This window comes from Lissotriton vulgaris, unplaced genomic scaffold, assembly GCF_964263255.1.
Source record: "Lissotriton vulgaris unplaced genomic scaffold, aLisVul1.2 SCAFFOLD_945, whole genome shotgun sequence".
Lineage (NCBI taxonomy): Eukaryota > Metazoa > Chordata > Amphibia > Caudata > Salamandridae > Lissotriton > Lissotriton vulgaris.
Window position 1 is genome coordinate 424,406 of NW_028255629.1, and position 20,298 is coordinate 444,703.

General features: G+C 43.6%; 1 protein-coding gene across 2 annotated transcripts in view; it reads left to right on the plus strand.

The window, feature by feature from the left end:
* Nucleotides 1–20,298, plus strand: part of SIRT2 (sirtuin 2) — a 179,039-nt gene that overhangs the window by 135,681 nt on the left and 23,060 nt on the right. For both annotated transcript variants that reach the window (XM_086952009.1, XM_086952010.1), the window contains 2 exons: nucleotides 2,634–2,685; nucleotides 4,457–4,524. In XM_086952009.1, the coding sequence (XP_086808135.1) occupies nucleotides 2,634–2,685; nucleotides 4,457–4,524 (120 nt within the window). The remainder of the gene's footprint in view (nucleotides 1–2,633; nucleotides 2,686–4,456; nucleotides 4,525–20,298) is intronic.

Genomic DNA, 20,298 nt, shown 5'->3' on the forward strand with positions numbered 1-20,298 from the left:
CAGGATCATAGAAATATTGAGTATATGTTGAAAAAACGTATATCAATAAAATTATTGTAAAGAAGAAATTTAGTGGCAAAGTGTGAAAATGGAGCTATAAATTGCAAGGAATGCCATAAGACTACGTAAGTGCATAGCTATAAAATTCGTCACTGTAAGAGTGTTTGTGTTGTGAGACGATTGGGTCCAACATGTTCTCGACTTCATGGCTATTCTTTATAATAGGCATTTCAAGTCACATAAGTCTATACATTGATACCACCATTCCTCATAACAGGATGACTAAGATCCAGTAATAAAACTTAAGAAAGGGATGAGACCAGTCTCCTGTGAGTTGTAGAGACTTCCAAAGATGCCAAATAAGGCAAAACCCTAGCAACTCAATTTCATGAAAAACAATTCTGAACAAGGAGAGGGATGGCCTGAAATAAAACACTGAATTTTGGGCAGAATAACCATTTTTATGAGGTTATATTCACCCCCCAAAAAATTATTTTGTATTTCATTTTGTATCGAAGTCGAAGAAACTAAAAGTGCTTCATAGTTTAAACATTTCCTCCACATGAATTGACATTTTAATGCTTAAGTATGTGGTAGAAGGAAGTCAGCAAGATTCAGGGCTCAGAATCGTCTAGTTAGACAACATTAGTTGTTTTGATCCCATTTAATAGAAACAACACAGGGTGGCCTCATTTTCATTTGCTGGATTGTAGAACCTTTTGAAGGTAGTTAACTGGTTTAAGTGTTTCTTGAATAGATGATAAATCATAATGCACATTTTCATTTTTTTAGATGATTAATGTTCTTTTTTTTAGAAACACATTTTATTCATCAAAAGACAAATATACCGCAGGGCTCTGTACCCCAGAGGCCTCTGCACAATCGATAAACAACATCATGACTTTGACTTTTTTGTTAAGGAAAAGAAATGTAGCAAGGATATAGAAATAAAAATGCAGATGAAAGAAATCCCCCCTTCTTTTAAGAAAACAAAAAGAACAAGAAAGCCCCACCCCCAACTGCCCCCGATTAATGATGTTCTTAATTGATCTTTTATGAATCTATACATTTTATCCCTGGAAATTGTGAGTAAGGTCCTAAACTAAACTGGTGCCTGTCATAAAGGGTACTGCACAAAGGATGTTGCCAAAGCCCGGTCCTTTGCAAGAAGAGAATGGCCTGCGGACCATGCCGGCATGTATTACCAGACAGGGTACTGCACACTGAATACAGTAGCAGGGCTTCCGAAAGTCAACAAAGAATATTGGTAGACGACCCAAATAATTAATTGGAAGAACTAGGAGAGCTAAAGTTGTTATCTACTGATATCATATGCTAGTTTTCACTTATAAGCATTGGCAAAGCCACATGCTCTCGCTATTTCATGCCATTACCCATCCTTTTGGTTTTGATTTTTTGCTGATGCTGTTAACAAAAATACAAAGTAAAGGTTTGTTTGCTGATGCGGAACATCATCATATGATTGCATGCATTACCATGTACCAAGTAAGTCATTTTTTTAACTTTTATCATTCCAAGATGTCGAATGTGTGTCTTGTAGCTGTAAATTTTTTTATGTGCAAAAGCACATCTAAGGAATAGCCCAGGAGCAAAATGCAGCAACTGGGCCCCCCGAAAACAGAACAATTTTGCAAGTCAATGACCCAGCTGGAGCCACGTGGAGCAAGGGAGCAATGGAAAAGCTTGATGGGGTTGAAAAATGAAAATAAAAATAATAATCCCAGGTGGGGGAAGGGTACAGCACCATGCTGAGATTAGGGAGCTGTGGGTATGAGGGAACAGAAAGAACAAGAATCACACACACCACCCTGGAATGATGAGAACAAAAGAAAAAAGTAGTTTCCTGCTGCCAAGCCATGGAATGGTGCAAGTCATCTGGTTATAAGGTTGATCAAGTACCCAGGTTGTATGGGTGGAACAAAAAGGGAAAGGTAGGAAAACCAGCAAATAAGATGAAAGTAAATGAGATTAAAAAGAAAGCCAACCAAAGGAACCAAGGGGCTGTACCAAATCTCCATGTCAATATTGATGCTGCCTACAGTAGACAATAAAAAGCTTTCAGTAGGTACTGCCTAACAATTGTAGGCAGTTCCAGAAATAAAACTTATGATGGAGGTTGACATCTCAAATTACATCATTTGCAACTCAGGTTATGCCTCTGCATATAGCATACACGGGCTATGACCAAACATAATCCATACACTGTATAGCCACTGACCATGTATATAGATGGCGAAGGGGATAGCTAAATGTCTTTCAAAAGGTGATCGAGATACAGGCCTGGCCACGGGCCATGTAGTAATTGGCCTGTATAAATCGCCACTGATGACATAATTTATGTCAAAGTAACTCGGAATGGCAAGTGCAAAGTCATAGCAATTATTTTGTGGTAATTAACCATAGTTGTCGAATTACAGTTCGCTTCCAGTTTAGAACATCACTGCACTGTCCTCTAAACTGATGTTTTTGGTTTGTTTTCCTTATAATTCTGAACCCTCATGGATGGCCCCTTGGGTAAGATTGTATGGTTCTCATGGCATGGAAAGTTACTTATTGTTATTAATTTACTGGGCTTTTATTCCAATTAGTTAACCTCCTGTCTTTCCTAACAGAGTTCCTACAGACACCCCTCGACTTCTTATCAACAAAGAGAAGACAGGAGGGGTAAGTGAATGCAGCATTCTAATTCTCAATCCCTCCAAACAGATAGCCTAGCATTCTACTAAATCATCAATCAATCAAACAGCATTTGTAGAGTGCAACACTGTCACTGTAGGGGTATCTGGGTGCTGAGGGTGCTGTGTCTCTGTTGAAAGGCCAGCTCTTGAGCTTCTTTCTGAAGTCTGCCAGGGAGGTTGCTGTTCAGAGGTAGAGAGGTAAATCGTTCCAGGTCTTAGTGGCAATGTAGGAGAAGGAGCGGCCGCCACTGCGGCTGCGATCGATACGGAAGGTGTGTGCGAGGGCGAGCGAGGCAGAGGAGGAGCACAGGTGTCTTGTGGACAAGTGGAAGTTCAAATGATGGTTTTTGTAGGATGGTCCTTGTTTATGTAGAGCCTTGTATGCATGCGTGAGAATCTTGGAACTGGCATCTCATCTGGATGGGAAGGTGAGGGGTGATGCGGGTCCATTTGAAAAGTTCCAGGATGAGTCTAGCGGCGGTGTTCTGTATGGTTTGGAGTCTTTTAATGAGTTGGGTTGAGTTTCTGGCGCAGGGCACATTGCCGTGGCGGTCTTCCTGGTGTTGATTGGTATCCATCTGAAGATTGAGCAGAGCATGCGGACGGTATGGAAACAAGAGGAGGCGACTGTGTTGACCTGTCATCTCATGGTCCGTTGTCTGTCGAGGATGATGCCATGGTCTCCTGCATGGTCTGTTGCTGTGGGTATAAGTCTAAGTTCTGCTGGCCCCCAGCTGTGGTCCTATGCGGAGGTGCTCTTTCCGAATATCAGCACTTCTGCTTCATCAGAGTTTTGTTTGAGGTAGCTATCTTTCATCCATTTGGCTATGTCAGTTGGGGCGTTGCAGAAGTTGGTTTTGTTGTTGGTGGGGTCCTCGGAGAGTGACAGGATAAGTTGAGTGTCATAGACGTAGGAGATTATGTTGACGCTGTGGGATCTGACGACGTTTGTGAGGGGTGTCATATAAATGTTGAACAGGGTTGGGGCTGAGGGATGACCCTTAGGGTACGCCACATGTGATGTCCTTGTATGCGGAGGTGAAGCCATATCCTTTGTGTGCGTCCTGAGAGGAAAGACGTGGTCCACTTGAGAGCGATTCGCTGTATGCCGGCATGGTGGAGTCTGGCGATGAGGGTGTGGTGGGAGACGGTGTCGAACGCAGTCGAGAGGTCCAGGAGTATCAGGGCTGTCATTTCTCTGTGATCAAGGAGAGATCTGATGTAGTCTGTGCCGACAATTAGCGCGGTCTCAATGCTGTGGTTGGCACGGAATCCTGATTGTGAGGCATTGAGTGGGTGGTTGAGCTCCAGGTATTCGGTGAGCTTTTGGTCAAAAGACTAGTTTGTAGGCTTATGCAGCAGCAGTGCCTTAGTATTGAGAAATCGTAAATGTAAGATGGGAATCTGGAAAGACCTGAGATTGTAACATTTTATCACCCTTTCATCCTTGGGCTCTCTACCTCAAAGTAGGTAAACCAAGAAATGGAGTGGTCCGAGTATGTTCCTGAAGGAGTGGATATGGATGCCATAAAGGCACAGAGACAGATGTCAAATTATTCTCTCAATCCCAACTGTTCTACCAGTTGTACTGCCAAGTCGATAAAACAGCAGACTGTTCTGTTAATATGTCATTTAAAAACATTACAAAAATGGCAAACCATGATAAAAGGTCTAATCCCTCCATATGCCTTTCCTTTTTGCTGCAGTATTAAATTATTTTTTGAAATCATCTTACTGCTATCTTTTCTTTTCCCTAGGGTGAATCTTTTTTGGGGATGCTCGGCTTTGGTGGTGGAATGGACTTTGATTCTGACAAGGCATACAGGCAAGTCCAACCTGTACAAACATGAAGGGATAATGTGCAATATTATATGGGCTACAGGAAGAGGTGTAATTACTATGGTGCAGTTAGAGGGAAGAGGACCATGTGGAGAGTGACAGTAATGAAAGAAGAAATTATCAGAATCTGGAGGAAAATCAAACAGGTAGTGGGTAAAGGTGACACAAAGGTGTAAAAAGCTCATTAGTGGATGGTGAAAGCAGTACCTGTTGGGTAGGTAGGGGACTAATAAAATGTCTGTTGGGAGGAGGTTGAGAGATGAAAAGTGTGGGGTAGCAGAATGATGAGAGGGGGCTAGAGAGCTAACACAAGCCTGACTGGGGACTGATTGCTGTTCAGTGGAAAGCTGAGTGAGATTTAAAGGCAATAGCAGAGATGTGATGGGCATGGAGGAGGCCGCTGATTATTGGGGTAGTATGTTGGCTGAATGGGGTAATGTGTTGACATGAGTGGGTAGAAATGTGACGTGGCTATTGTAGGTGTCACAAATTCAGATGTAAACAAAAATCAAAAAATAGGGGGAGTGAAGAGGTGGTGCTAGAAAGCACCAAGGTGGATGCACCCTCCTCCAGTCAATGGTATCAATAAACAACAAGATCCACCTCTAAGATGTCATTTGTGAGCCAAGGTGTAAGAGGCATACACAGTATTTGTTAAAATACCCCTTACACACCACTAAGGCCCTTGGTGTCATGCTTCATCATCGGGTCTTCCCGCTCAGCTGCAGGACGGGGCGTGCTACGACTAGCGACTACACTGGAGCACTTAATTATTGTAAGTGCTATGTGAGGTGTATTTGAGTGAGTGCAAGTAGGGTCAGGGGTGAATGAAAAAGTGAGATTAAAAAATACCTGGCCTTATGGAGAAAAACAAAGCTAACAATGAGCTAGTTCTCCTGGTGATGTCAACATGTTTCGAGGCCTTGCATGCCTATTCGTCAGGACGGAGTTAGATCCCTCTGTCACTCACTACAGTTTCCATCATAATGTGCAAGTGTATATACAAGTGAAGAATAAAAGTACAATACCTATGTGGTATGGAAGTAAATTCTAGTTATAGCCCTGTCAGTATTTCTGTATCATGAGCTGAAAAAGAAAGGAGTCAGTGCCCCATAAGCCGGTCAATCCTCGCATCCTCCCTCGTCCGCTGCTACCACGGAAGCAGCGGACGAGGGAGGATGCGAGGATTGATCGCCCAGTAATGAGAGTTTCTTTTACCTCTCGTCCTGACCGGCTCATGGGGCACTGACTTCTTTCTGACAAATAAGCATGCAAGGCCTCGAAACATGTTGACATCACCAGGAGAACTAGCTCATTGTTAGCTTTGTTTTTCTCCGACTCACATCATTTTAATAATACCAGCATATGACCAATAAAAAGTTTTTGTTACCATAAGGCCAGGTATTTTTTAATCTCACTTTTTCATTCACCCCTGACCCTACTTGCACTTACTCAAATACACCTCACATAGCACTTACTATATTTAAGTGCTCCAGCGTAGTCACTAGTCGTAGCACGCCCGCCCCACAGCGGGGTGGGAAGACCCCGATGATGAAGCATGACAGCAAAGGCCCTTTTGGTGTGTGAGGGGTATTTTAACAAATACTGTATGCCTCTTACACCTTGGCTCACAAATGACCTCTTAGAGGTGGATCTTGTTGTTTATTGATACAAATTCAGATGTACCTGTCTTGTAGAGACACCACAACCTCCGCATCACTTTCCATCTTGCCATACCAGTATCAACATCCCACGGCAAATTCTTCACCGTTGGTAAGCGTGAGTCCCAGGGGTAAAATGGATTTGGGGGAGAAATAAATAAAGCAACAGTGTTTTACTAAAGCGTATGATTGTAGCTTGGAAAATTCTCTCACTTGGAGCATTTCTATACCTGAGGATTTCCATCTATTTTTTCAGCTATCTCTTCTCTATGGTATTCATCAAAAAAAGCTGTCTGAAGAATGAGCATAGCCTTTTAATGTGTGAACATAATTAAATACACTCAACTCGTCAATAAGTGTGTTTACACCCACCTCTATACCCAGGATACTTGGGTTAAAAGAATTGGTTTGTAACACAAAGCCTGTTAAACAAATAATTCTATCCTCACACCGAAAATGCTAAGAGTAAGCACAAAACGTTTCTAAATAAATCTCCAAAGAGGTTCATTCAGTGTTCTTCCAAATGCCATGATTTATGGCTTGCAGTACTTTCACAAATTAAACAAAGTTCATCTGCAAGTTCAGACAGTCTTTCTCCAGATGTCAAGTTTTATGGCCTTTGGTACCTTCTAAAACTAAAATCCAAGCTTAATAATGTTCACAAAACAAAGATGCAATTACAGTTATTTATCAAACTTAATTATACAGAAAATAAATCTTTAGGGGCGTCAGGAATGTTATGTCCAGCTTCTTTCACTTAGGGACAGCTTAGTTCAGATATTTTATATTTTAAACCTGGGCTTCATCAAATCAGAAATCTTCGATTTAAATGTCGTGCTCAGATTGTTGAAGGTTTACACATTAAACTCTGTGCCATGACAAATTCAAAACAATTCTACCATGCATCTCGGGGTTAAGGCCACAAACCAAGATAACACTATATAATATTTTCTACTTGAAAGTTCCTTTGCAGCAAACAAACAGAGAATACAGTCCAAGAAAAGAGAAAAACTGGTTTGGGAAGCAAGCAGCTTTTAAATTGTTCTCTTAATATGACTTTCAAACTAACTACTTCCTCCAACATCTTGTGAGACAAATCTGAGTTCCTGAAACACTTGTCTCTGTCTTGTCTCACCACTTTAACTTTTTGGGTGACATGTTGAAAGTATTCTCATGCTACATCTTATTCAGGAACTCAACTTTGATTTTGCCAAATGTCACAGCACCTCTGTTATTTTTACCTAGACATTTAGTGTAGTTATTTCCTGTGACAGCCACAATATTCAAATTTGCATCTTTATTCACAATACTGACAGTAGGGTAATGACATGAATGAGACTGGAAGCAGACAACAGTGAAGAACAGAGCTGATGTGCATTGGGCAGGAAACTGAAAGTACTTGTAGACACTGGATGGAAGCAATATATGGAGTTGACAGAAGTCATTTAGGGTGATACGTGCAACACTCTCACCTTGACCTTTCCTCACAGCTTCTTCGCTATAGGACCCAATGACACATACAACTACAGAACACATTACTTCCAACAACCAGAAATTATTTTGAGGTTGACATAAGTGCACATATTTTCTACTATAGAGGCTATACTCTGTGATCAGTATTGTGCTAAATCCAAAAGACTTCCCAGACAGTATTGTGACAAATCCAAAGGGTTGCCAAAAACATTAAGAGTACATTTCCAATTTTTGGGAATTCTTTGAGAATTGCAGGAATTGTCATAGAAATATCTGATGGCAGTAGATTTGCATATGTTTACTCAAAGGGAGAGACAGAGGAACGGACTTGGTCACATCCTCCTCACCTGTACATAATCATACTACAAGTGGCCAAGCCACTACAATTCGGCTTGAGGAAAGCTCCACCTGTGTCTAAAAAAGATTTATGGGATATCGCCTCACCTACATCTCATGGTGGCATGCTTCATTATAGGCGATATTCTAAACCACAGTAAGAGAATACCACCATGGCGACTCAACCATTGCTGGGAGTTCTTATGAAAAGATATTGGATAATCATGAGGATCCATTTGAAGATAAAAATGTCTTGAGATATACTCAATGGTTTTACCTTTATTATGGGAACCTCAGATATGATTAAAAGGACCACTGTTTCGGATATTAGATGAGATATGATGCCTCATCCACCCATTTAGCTACACCAATATGTTTCGGCCATTCGAAAAGCCAATTCAGGTTTCCGGCCTTCATCGGGGCCACTGCAATCCCTGCCTAACTACACACGCATTCCATGCAGTCAAATGAGGCCTAATGCTCTCACCTTTCTGTAAAAAATAAACCCTGAAGTTAGGTAGTTCAAGCTATTACTGCTCAGAACAGGGTGGCACTTCTTTGTAGTCGCACATTCAGCAAGCAGATATGCCAGCATGCACACCTATATTTTTGCTGCATGTCGGTCGGCGAAGGCAGACCACTGGGTAAATCAAGATATTTAAATCTTCAATTTGATCCCTGCGATTATCCAACATCTATTTATCTACGAACTTCCAGCAATGGTTGAGTCTGCCATGGTGGTATTCACTTACAATAGTGTAGACTGGCGTAGATTTGCATAAGCATATATTTTTCCACATGAAGAAATTTCAACATGTTAAACTGAACAGAAATGTGCATTAGCACACTAAACCTTTTATTTGTCTGCACAGGGAAAATATTGTTCCTTCTGAAGAACCCCGTCCTCTGCAATCCCATCAAATTTGGATCGGGTTTACTCCACATTTCATCAATGGATATGCATGTATATCTACCCTTGCCGGTATTATCCAGTCTGTTTGCTGCTAGTTTGCAAAAATACCCACATGCACATTTGTGGCTTTAGAACAATTTTTCCAAATGAACCTAACCATGAATTCCTAAAAACCTTCCCTGATCCCAGCATTGGCGGATGTGAACTTTCCACCATGTTGGTAGAGTTTCTGTAATGCGTCATCTAGAGGATATAACTGCTGTTTAAAAAGCAATTAGGTAGCTTGTATTGGAGGTTTTGATTAACTCAGAGGAGCTGTGGGAGTGCCACAATTTTCATCAGTTCTAACTTTCCTATCAAGGACAGAGGCAGTGTTTTTCCATGATGATCTCTTTTCAGTGTATCTAGCATTGGGTTATATCACCTCCTGTAAGAAAACCACCTTTTCCGCATTGTCACCCCATATTTTTTCCCATTTGCTGGACCCTATATTTCTGCTGGCTTTAGAACTCTGTGCACTTTAACCCTGCTAACCAGTGATAAAGTGCCTTTGCTTCCGCTTTACATAAGGTCGTATTGGCATATTCCTACTTGATATATTTAACTTCTCTATGCCTTTGCTTCCGCTTTAAACATGGTCGAATTTGCATATTCCTGCTTGATATATTTAACTTAACTATAAGTCCCTTCTACTTGATACAAGATGTACCCAGGGCCTGTGTGTTAAATGTCACTAGTGCACTGCAGCACCTATTGTGCCTCCTCTTCTGTGTTGGTGTAAAACATGGCTTCAGGCCAACAATTGTAGCTTGTCTGTGGCCCTTTAAAAAATGCAATTTGACCTGTCAAAATAAACCCTTTTGACAAGCCAAAATATCCCTTTCAAATATTAACAAGTCGCCCCTATGTGTGCCTTGTAGGCCACAAGACTGGGTGCATGGTATTTAAAAGTATGACACGTTCCCTGCTGTACTGGGGCACTCTGCATTTGCCAGTAACTGTCTGGAAATTACTTTGAGTCACAGGAGAACTGTGCCTAGAGGTGCCATCTTTGCCACACCCCCAGGTACTGCTACAAAACGCGGCATGCTTCCCTCTGTGCAAGATGCACCGGGTCGTGCCCAGGGCCAAGACCAGGCTTGCCCAGAAGAGGCTGGGCCCTCTATAAGCCTGCATTCTCATTCACTAAGTTCGGCAACAGTATTTTTGCTGGGGTTACTATTAGAGGCTTTTTACTCGCTTTTTTGCATATTGGTTATAGTGCTAATAATTGAACTATTACCTGAGCTACTATTTGCGAAGAGACCTTTTATTTCTGAGCTTATTTTGGGTGCCTCAGTCTTTGGTGCTGCACTATGACTAAACGCAAAGCCTCCATCCCTGCGAAATCCTGTGCAAATTCTGTATCGCTGGATGGATATGTCAAACGTGCAGTGGGGGCTCTAAACAAAGAGCCTGAACAGGTTGAGCACCGTTTATCAGCTACTATAATTGCAGCCCCAGAGGTACTACTAAACTCAGAGGTTTACGCGCAACCCACTACTGAAATAAACCCAGGAATAGTACACAGCAAATTGGTAGCTTCCCGCAAGGCAGGAATTACATAATACAGGCATCTTTCTACTCTCCGCAAGCAAGCAATAGTGCTTTCCTGGCCAAACGCAAAAGACGACAAGTGATGAAAATCTACCCTGCTGTTTGAACTAGTGTATCTGTTCCTGATAGAGGTTCCGACTATATGATTGCGTGTTGAGGTGGGGCTGTTTCAGGTGAATCTGTTGTCCAGTCTGAAAGGGATGCTGGAAAGCTTGCTGCCTCCCTTTCATGAACGGCTGGGAGTGATCGAAGGATATTTAGATCATATTAAATCAATGTAAAGAGTGGCTAATGATGCATTAACTCAGACAATTCAACCAACACAAAGATCTTAGCTGTGAGGTCAGGATGACCTTGTAACCAACTGTTTTCACATGACTCTACAGAGTCATGTGAAAACAGTTGGTAACTGTATTTCACATAAAAACCAGTTATATTCTGCTGGTAAAATTTGAAATGTGGAAAAGTCCACCAACCAAGTAAAGAATGTCTCCCAGGTCCTGGGTTCTGGAATAGTAAGGGACTCATTTCCTGTTCAGTCAAACCAGTCTGAAATAAATGAACCGACCAACTCTCTTGGCAAATACATGGTTATCTGTCCCATCATCAGGAGATATCCCTCAGCAACTAGAGAATAACATCAGCACAGGAAGAGAGGGGGAGCAATCAAATAATGTTAATATTAATTTATCTCCTGTCCGTTGCTCTTATGTGGCAATTATGACAAACGTCCCCCTCTGTCCCCAGGTACCGTTGAGTCATCTGACCAACTGAGGAATAAGGTCGTCCATTGGCTACAGTCCAAGCCAGTTTTCCCCATTGTGAAAGCCGACCAAATTATCATGACAATAACGGTTAGGTGGATCGGACCTACTAGAAAAACAATAAAGGGGGATTGTCTCATTATAAATGTCAAACATTCTAGGGCTGCAGGAGAGATGCTATTAATGGCTCCAAACCGCATACAAATCCTGGTATCATCACTCTTCTTTACTTGGGGTATTTTTGCCGCCATTTACACCCCTCTCACAGAGTGCTAGGTGTCCCCCCTTATGCTCAGCCTTATATGGCTGATCACCAATTTTCCATTCCCACACATTCAACAGGTTGGAGGCCTTAAGCGATCCACAAGAGATAGATTGACATAACATCGCAGGGGACCCACCCCACCACGAAGGAGTAGGTCACCAAATTAATTCTTTATATTCTAGTTATGGTCCAGCTGCAGGACCCATCACCCCTGCCCCTAATTAACCTTCCTCCCTAATTGGGTAAGCCATATCGGGAGCCTGTAGCCAAGACTAATTGAACCACCACTCCCTGATGCCATTTCCAGCAGGCTCTAAAAGAGAATTTTTATTCACCTCATGGAACATAGCTGCTTTTATTAACAAATTACTTGCCCCAGGCTGGGTCCATATATCTTCTACATCCCACGTGATCTGCCTTCAGGAAACCTGGGATGTAGACTCCTCCGATGTGCGAGGATTTTCAACTATTTTTACACCTGCCATAGTATAACTATCATGTTGTTCAAAGGTTGGTCTTTATTTAAAATATGCTTACTGCGTTTATTAGGAGGCCTGTCACTGCCTCACCCTACTATCAGTTTGTGCAGCTGTCCTTTAAGGGTTGGTCTGATTTGGTTATTATTTTTATAATAATATCTTTAACTCCACGTGCTGGTCGATTGTTTAAGCCCTAGGGGTAACTTAGACACGTTCGAGCAAGCTCACCCCCAAAATAGATACATTTTATGGACTGGGGATTCTAACACATAGAAATGTACTCTCCCGGCAAAATCGGGGTGTGGCATTAACGTTTCAGCTGGCGATGGAGACCCACATTATTTTGCACAACAACTATGGACTTGCCCTTAATTCTTTAATCTTCAAGTATGATATAGCATTATTAGAGAGCAATACTGAAGTAGACATTCCCCGGATTCCTTATTTTATTGGCAGAGGTGCTAGTATGATTATTGATCATTCTTTAGTCTCTTACTCAGCTAGGAACCTTGTTCTTGATCATAGAGTAATAGCAACTGCAGTTAGTGAGCATAACCCCGTGATTGTATCGCTGTTACTAAAGGCTGAGAGGATGGGAGTAAGCAAAACTGTTGCCAACATAGACGCCACTAGGCCCAGTGTTGTGTGGATTAAGTGGATGGAGGTTGATCCCTCAGTGGTGTTGCAAATGTTTTCAAATATTAATGCAGCAGAGTTTGGATACTGCCTGGGTGAAAAGGTGAACAACATAAGGCTGGTAGAGGCTTTTGAGGCAAGGTCAATCAACGCTGTTTTGACCATTAGACGTAGTTCCTTGTGCTTAATGAAACAAGACTGGTTTGAGCACTCATTTTCTCGGGCTGCCGAATTACTGCGGACCGCATTACATAGCTCACCCAGAGACTTCACTGCTATTAAGCAATTTAGGAGGGATTATAATCTGGCACTAGCAAACAGGAAAAAGGTCCTTAGAGAAGAGGCTTGGTCTGATTCGGCCCAGGGAGCTGAGACCAATTAGTTTGCTGCATACATATAACTGTGGGTTTATTTTCCCTGTCATTTTAAAGATACTTAGAATTGTAGCAGGATCAGATATGCACTGTACTCCCGGCTTACAAGTGTCCTTGAAATGCCATTTTATGTCTCATTGCTTCAAACTGATTTTAATTAAATGCTTTATCTTGTATCTTTTGTGGTCAGTTGAAGCAAAAAAAGATGTTGAATCGAATTGAAAAGTATGACATGTAGAAATGTAATGGTAACATGTCCTCACAGTGATTAGCAACCAAAATTTGTTTTTCACTGTTGCAGCCCTACCTGTCCTATGTAGAAAATCGGAGTGCAGACTAAATCCTCCTCATTCTGTATCTCAACAATGGGACCAGCTAAAATGATAATTAAACAGCTTTTTGTAAAATGTATTAAAAATCCAATTAAATATGAAAGTTGTATTTTTGATAATTATTAAGGAAAAGTAACTTTTAGAAAGTAATCTTTTCCGTGTCTGACATTCCTAAAGGCTAATTTGCTTTTGCTTTCAAACTACTCCCAGCATGGAGTTAATATTTGACTTGTTGTGAAATGCTTCCCAGGTGCAAAAAGTAGGCTGACCTGAATAGGCTGAGATGAGTCCTTTGAACTTCTCAGAATATAGAGGGTACGCAGTGTGAGCATCCTTTTTTAATATTACAGTGTCAGATCCTGCTTGTGTGTTAAATCCTGGTTGACAGTTCAACTAGGTTTACATAAAGCTCTTTTGAGTGCACATCAAAGACAGAGATCAGGATAGTAAGACAGTTCTGGCATATCCACTGCCTGGTTACTGATAAACCTTGCTTTGTCTTACCAAACATCTGTTCCTGGGTTTTATATATAGCACAGGGGTGCACGTGAAAAGAATTAAAGCAGGATGCCTAAACAATTCTTGTGTATACACTGTCTGGTTGCTGGAAAACTCTACTTTTGTTCTACCAGACATTTGTCGCTGGTTTTACTGGGGGTACAATGACTGTCTCAAACTTGATTTTGGTGTTAGATGTGAGAGAACACTAAGATTAACATTATACACTTCCCACACACTTCCACAGCCTTCAGAGCCCAAGTGTGAAGTGGCTGACGACTTTTACCATCTTGAAAATGCCCAAAGTGGGTAGGGTTGGTGTTGGACAGGCCTCGTGAAGGGCTCGCTCCCTCCCCGCATGACTGAGCCCGGACACCGGCTCTCCCGGTGCCACCAGAAGAACAACCCCGACGACCCACAGAAGCAACCCGCAACCCGTCCCCTACGGGACGCCTGCTCCCGGACATCTCTGTATCACTGGCCCGGGCCACCGTCAGCACCATTGCCCGGCCCAGCCGCCATCTTGGACACTGCACCACGAGGCCGCGTGGCCTCAGCTCGACCCCAACCCTGGGCCTGGCCAGGCCCCGACATCCCGGCACCACCATCCACCCAGGAGGTGAACGGACCACTTGGCAGGTCAATGGGAGAGAGGAGTGTCGATGGCTCTCCCCCGCCAGGTGCCGATCGCCCCCAGCCTCCCCGGGCGCTGGCTCCACCCCCCTGCTGGGTGTCTGGACTCCCTCATCCCGGACCTCCCGACCTCCAAGAGCGAGGGTCCGGACATCAAAGGAGGCCAGACCTATAACTGGGGAAGCTCCAGAGCAGGAAGGCAGTTGTATCCTGGAGTCGAGAGACACCTTGAAGAACTCATCCTTGACGGACTGCTGGCGCTGCCGCAGCCCTGCCTTGTGAATCATCGTCCTGCCTGCTGGCGCTGCCGCGGCTTCCTGCAACCTACATCCTCGTCGGGACCTGCTGGCGCTGCCGCGGCCCTCTGCAACCTACATCCTCGTCGGGACCTGCTGGCGCTGCCGCGGCCCTCTGCAACCTACATCCTCGTCGGGACCTGCTGGCGCTGCCGCGGCCCTCTGCAACCTACATCCTCGTCGGGACCTGCTGGCGCTGCCGCGGCCCTCTGCAACCTACATCCTCGTCGGGACCTGCTGGCGCTGCCGCGGCCCTCTGCAATCTACGGCCTCATCGGGACCTGCTGGCGCTGCCGCGGCCCTTCCTTGTGTGAACTACCATCCGAGCCGCTGGCGCTGCTGCGGCCCAACCTCCCAGAACTTCGAGCTCGAGGATTGTGAGCTATCCATCCTACCACCTCTGTACCGGATCGGTACTAAGACTGTCCCGCTACCCCTTTCCCTTCCAGAGACTAGAATTAAGAGGAACCTCGTGTCCCGATCACACTGTACCGTGATACTTTGCTTCAAGAACTGCATATAAAAAGCGTTAACCTTATCCTTGTGTGGTGTCCATCTGTGGGGGGGGAAGTTACTTGTCTGTACGATCGCTGGAGACGGCCCTCCTCGGAGGCCTCTCCCCTTGTCCTCGGCCGACCCTCCAGGTCCCCGTCTAACAGTTGGCTCCAGGAACTTTTACCACATTGGTTAGCATATGTCCAGTAGTCATTCCCACATACTAGCTTGTGCCAGGCATACATGTTGCATCTCCGAGCACCCACAAACACTTTTTGGGACTTGAGGAAGAACAGAAGAGGACTGGAACTGCTGTCTTTGACCTGAAAGGAGTCCTGAAGAACTGGACCTACTCCCTCCTGTACCAGGGAGAAAGAAGTTGTCTCCAAGGGTCATAAGGCTGACCTTCTGTTCAAGCTACAGAGATACAACAAGGCCTTTTCTGAAACTGCCCTGTGGCAACTGAACCTGGACTAGACCCTGCTATTTGCCTCTGCCTTACACCCTATGAGTCTATGATTGCCTCACCTTAGGGCCTGGTGGACTTTAGAAGTGTACTCCTGTGGTGGATTGAGGGCTAAAGACAAGTTCTTAAAGGACTAAAGTCACGTTCAAGCTCAAATAAAGGGTTATTAAGATCATAGTCCTTTAAACATTAATAACACAGTTATACATTAATTATACAATTATCTCGCAAAAAGATTTCTCTATAAATGGCACAATTCGTCACTGCATGTAAATAACAACCTGCATCACAAGGGACATTAAAAAACTCAATTGAAAATAAAAACTTCATTGATTTCCCTCTATTGTACGCTCCATATTTCTTTAAAATTGGTTTTAAAAAAAATCCTCCTTTCGCTCTACAAAATTAACAACCTAATGAGGGATGGGAAGTTGAGCATTTCATCGTAGTTTCTCAATCACTTATCCTCCCATTACTTTTCAATCTTATTGCAATCTCTTGTATGGCATAATATGGGTTTATCCCTATCCTGAATTTCAGTATTGCTTGCCTTATTTCAGACGGTTTGGGATGGACAAAATGTACGGGTAACTCGTATGAGTCCTACATCAAGTCTATCAACTGCTTCATTTATAAATAATTAAAATCCCTTTCTCTCAGTGTCTTTTCTATTCTGACCTGTATTTAAGGTTTAGGCCATTTTACTGACAAAATTAGATAGGGTAAGTCAATAGAGAGACTTTCTCTCTTAGACTGTCAGCCCATTTTAATTCACTTATCTGAACTACAAAACACCACTATTTTGTCTTCCCCCAAATCAGAAATGTATTCCAAAATTGCAGAGTTGTTCACATAGATATGTAATACCAGGATTTCAATAATGACTCCAACCTTATGGTGTGTACCATAGCAGACTTGGGCATATTGAGAAAACGTTTCAAAGCATTGACCCTCTATCCCACCTCAGGCCTGCAGCCTATTCATAAATTAAATTTGTTTCCCATATAACAATTTAGTTTGCACCACAGTAGGCGGATAGTACACATTCTAAATCTGGGCTCCCAAAGTCCTTTCTATGTTTATTGTAGGCACTGCACCAGACTTCCCATGTCACAGTGGAGTTTCAGTTTAGATTAGCTGAAAATTGCATACCTAGATATCATTAGGATTGTACTTCTTTCATCTTTAGATTACCTAGCGTCCAGTTAAAATTCTTCTTTCCATGCGCAAAGACCATTATTTTTGATTTTCCATAGTCACATGATAAGTTCCTTAAGTAAAACACAAATAATGTAGAGTCCATAACACAACCATGCCGTAATCCATTCCTTATGAATATTTTTTCTAAAGGTATATTTTTATTCAATTCAACTCTCTCCCAATTTTGTCCATGTAATTCTGTAAGTATCGTTAGAAGGCCACGTGGGATTCTCAGTTCAAACTTACATTTTTCCAAAGTGTATTTCTCCTTACCAGGTCAAATGCTACCCAGAAGTCGACGTACCAACAGGAGAGGTTCCCCTACCCCCTGGTGACTTTTGGCTATTGACCATAGTTTGGAGCAATTAAATGCTCTTCCTTGAAGCCACCTGGTTTAACTGGAATTAACTTGTTCGCCTCAAACCATTTCTTTAGTCGCTTTAATAAGAATTTATTATAAACGTTTTCTCCTCGTTCACCAAGCTTATCAATCTATAATTCTTAGGATTTTAATGGTGTACCTTTTTATGTGTATGTGTATATATGTATATATATATATATATATATATATATATATATATATATATATATATATATATATATATATATATATATATATATACATACATATACTTTATATGCTTTATATTTGCCCCCATTCTAGCTCCCGGGGATCATCCCAATTTCTGTTCTTGCTTTAAATACTTGTTGGAAAAATTTAATTCACCAGGTCAAATACTTTTTTATTATGATGACGGGGAGGGTATCTGGCCTGCTCCTCTGGATACTGAGAACTCTAATCACATTTTCAGTAAAGCTTTGAAAAAGTTCCCTATCCATCATATACTCTTTATGTATGAGGATAGTATATCTATTTGCATAATTTATCTTTCAGATGGTTTGCCCTTCCCATTTTGGTCTAAATTCCAGAATGTACTTGTATCATTTCCCCCTAATTTGTATCATAATAAACTCTCCTTTTTTCTTGTATCGCTTGTTTATGCTCGGACCTTACCCTTAAAATGTTATTCTCCATATATTGTCTTGCTCATTTTTTTCCAAAGCCCTCAGCTGACTCTTTATTGCTTGACACTAAGGATCGACCCATCTTTTTTTTTACTATCCCAGACTTGTTTTCTTGTTGAAAAGCTTCCTAAAGTCAGAAGGTAAAATGTTTAACCAGGACGACTCTGGTTAAACTCTATCGCGGTCAGCGTCAAATTACGTTTTGGTCCAAGTCTACCCTGATTAATGACATTCATTAGCACTTCATACTTCTTGGCAAAATTCTTACTTAAAGCTTTGAAAATGTATACCTCCGGTTCCCCTTTTTGGATTTCTGCCATTTTTTTGTCATTGTGTTTATTACATTTTACCATATTTTTCTAATTCCGTTTAGGATTTGTATTATCTTGAATTTCAGCTTTATTACTGTTTTGGTACTACATAAATACTTTACACATTGCCCTTTCTGCTCTGTGCCACAGGTACCAGCGGGTTGAGCTCAGGTTAATTTAGTGACTTTGAGTCTTCACCCTGACAAGGTTTGTGAATATTCCTTGAGGTGGATTTTACCTCCCTCTCCTCCAAATAATAATCCAATTTCTTACACCACCCGTGCCACCAATTCTGTTTTGGCAAACCATATCCCCCGATACTGAAAGCCCTCCAAGGTCATATCAGGTCATGTCCAGGATACATTTCTGTCTGCTTCTGAACTGGGAAACCTATCAATGTGGTCTAATTTACTCTCAATCCCACATGGGTACTAAATTCATTCAGATTCGTTTTGATCTTTGGGCCTGATCTAGTTGGTTTGCTGATATAAATCTGTTACCCTCCTTTCAAAAACGTTTATGATGAAATTACTTAATCACCACTACAATCCATCAAATTTGCTTTGACATACAGAATCTCATGCCTGATTTTCTTTACACATGCACAGTTTGTCATTCCAATATCATCACATTCTTGGGACTGTGATCCCACAGATCTGCAGAAGTAACTAAAATATCTGAAAGAGACCCGTTAGTGATAGATTCCTTACCTTAGAATATCCCCAGGCGTCAGACTGGATCCGGAAATGTTTGCGTAGCAATACCCCTGCGCGTCGGCAGGCGTCGTCTGCTGCTCCGCGTCCGTCGTCGGCGTCGTTAGCGCCAGAATGACGTCGTCGGAGTACTTAGACGCCGCCATGCGAGCTGACGTCAGTTCTTCTTTTTTCCGCGTCAGCTAGCGCAGATCCGGAGAAGCTCTACCCCTAGTCATTTTTTGACTAAACTTTTGATCTTTTTGATCATTCTTTTTCTTCGAGTCTTCGACTCTATCGGTGCCGGTAGGGATGCCCAGGTTCAAACCCTGCTCGAAGTGCGACCGACTGATGTCGGTCACAGGCCCCCATCGCCGGTGCCTGAAGTGCCTAGGCCTCGACCATGACGATCGAACCTGCTCCGACTGCCGGGCCCTGACGTCAAAGGCTAGGCGGGAGCGATCCCGCAAGCGACTCGAGCTCCGGCAGTTGGCCCCGCGCCACTCCAGGTCCCGGTCCCGGTCCCACGGAAGGTCGAGGGTCAGGTCACGAGGTCGGAGTCATCGCAGCTCCGGGAGTGGACACCGGTCGTCAGGCTCCAAGTCCTCAGGTAAGAGGCATGAGAGGTCGGAGAGACTTCATCATTCCTCCGACCCACCCCGACGCTCGCACGATGCGGCCGGGGGCTCGGGCGACACCGCCCACGCGGCTCCGCGGGAGTCGCAAGTGTCGCCGCCTGCCCCACACCTTCGGGTCCCTAGCACGGTGCGACGCCGGAGGAGATCGAGCGGTACCTCATGGCCATGAGGTCCCTCTCTCCTCAGTCGGGTTCCGTGCCGCCTCCGGGCCCAACGGTCCCGACTGGAGGCCCTAGCGGGTCGGGCGCTACGGCCCCGACGCCGCCGGGTGCTTCGGCCCCGGCGCCGCCGACTTCGGTCTCGGCACCGCAGGACCTCTCCGGATCCGGGTCGTCGCACGGTCGACCTCACGACCTCACCGGCGCCGGCCCCACGGGTGTCGCGCCCGCTGTTGACGCCGTCCCCAATGTTCCCTACGGTCCGACTCTGGCGCCGGAACGGCACCGCTGGGCGCCGCTTCCGACGGCCTTTGGAGATTTTTATTTCCACGAGGAGGCCCCGTCTTCTAATCCTCTTTTACAGGTAACGGGTGACGAGGAGGATTGGGAGGGGTCTGAGGACCCTCTGGCACTGGAGTGCCAGTCTCAACAGGACTGGACATATGAGCTTGAGGAGGCCAGTGGTCTTGACACATCGCCAGACACTGGATTTGCCTCCCCTCCGACTGTGGCTTCGG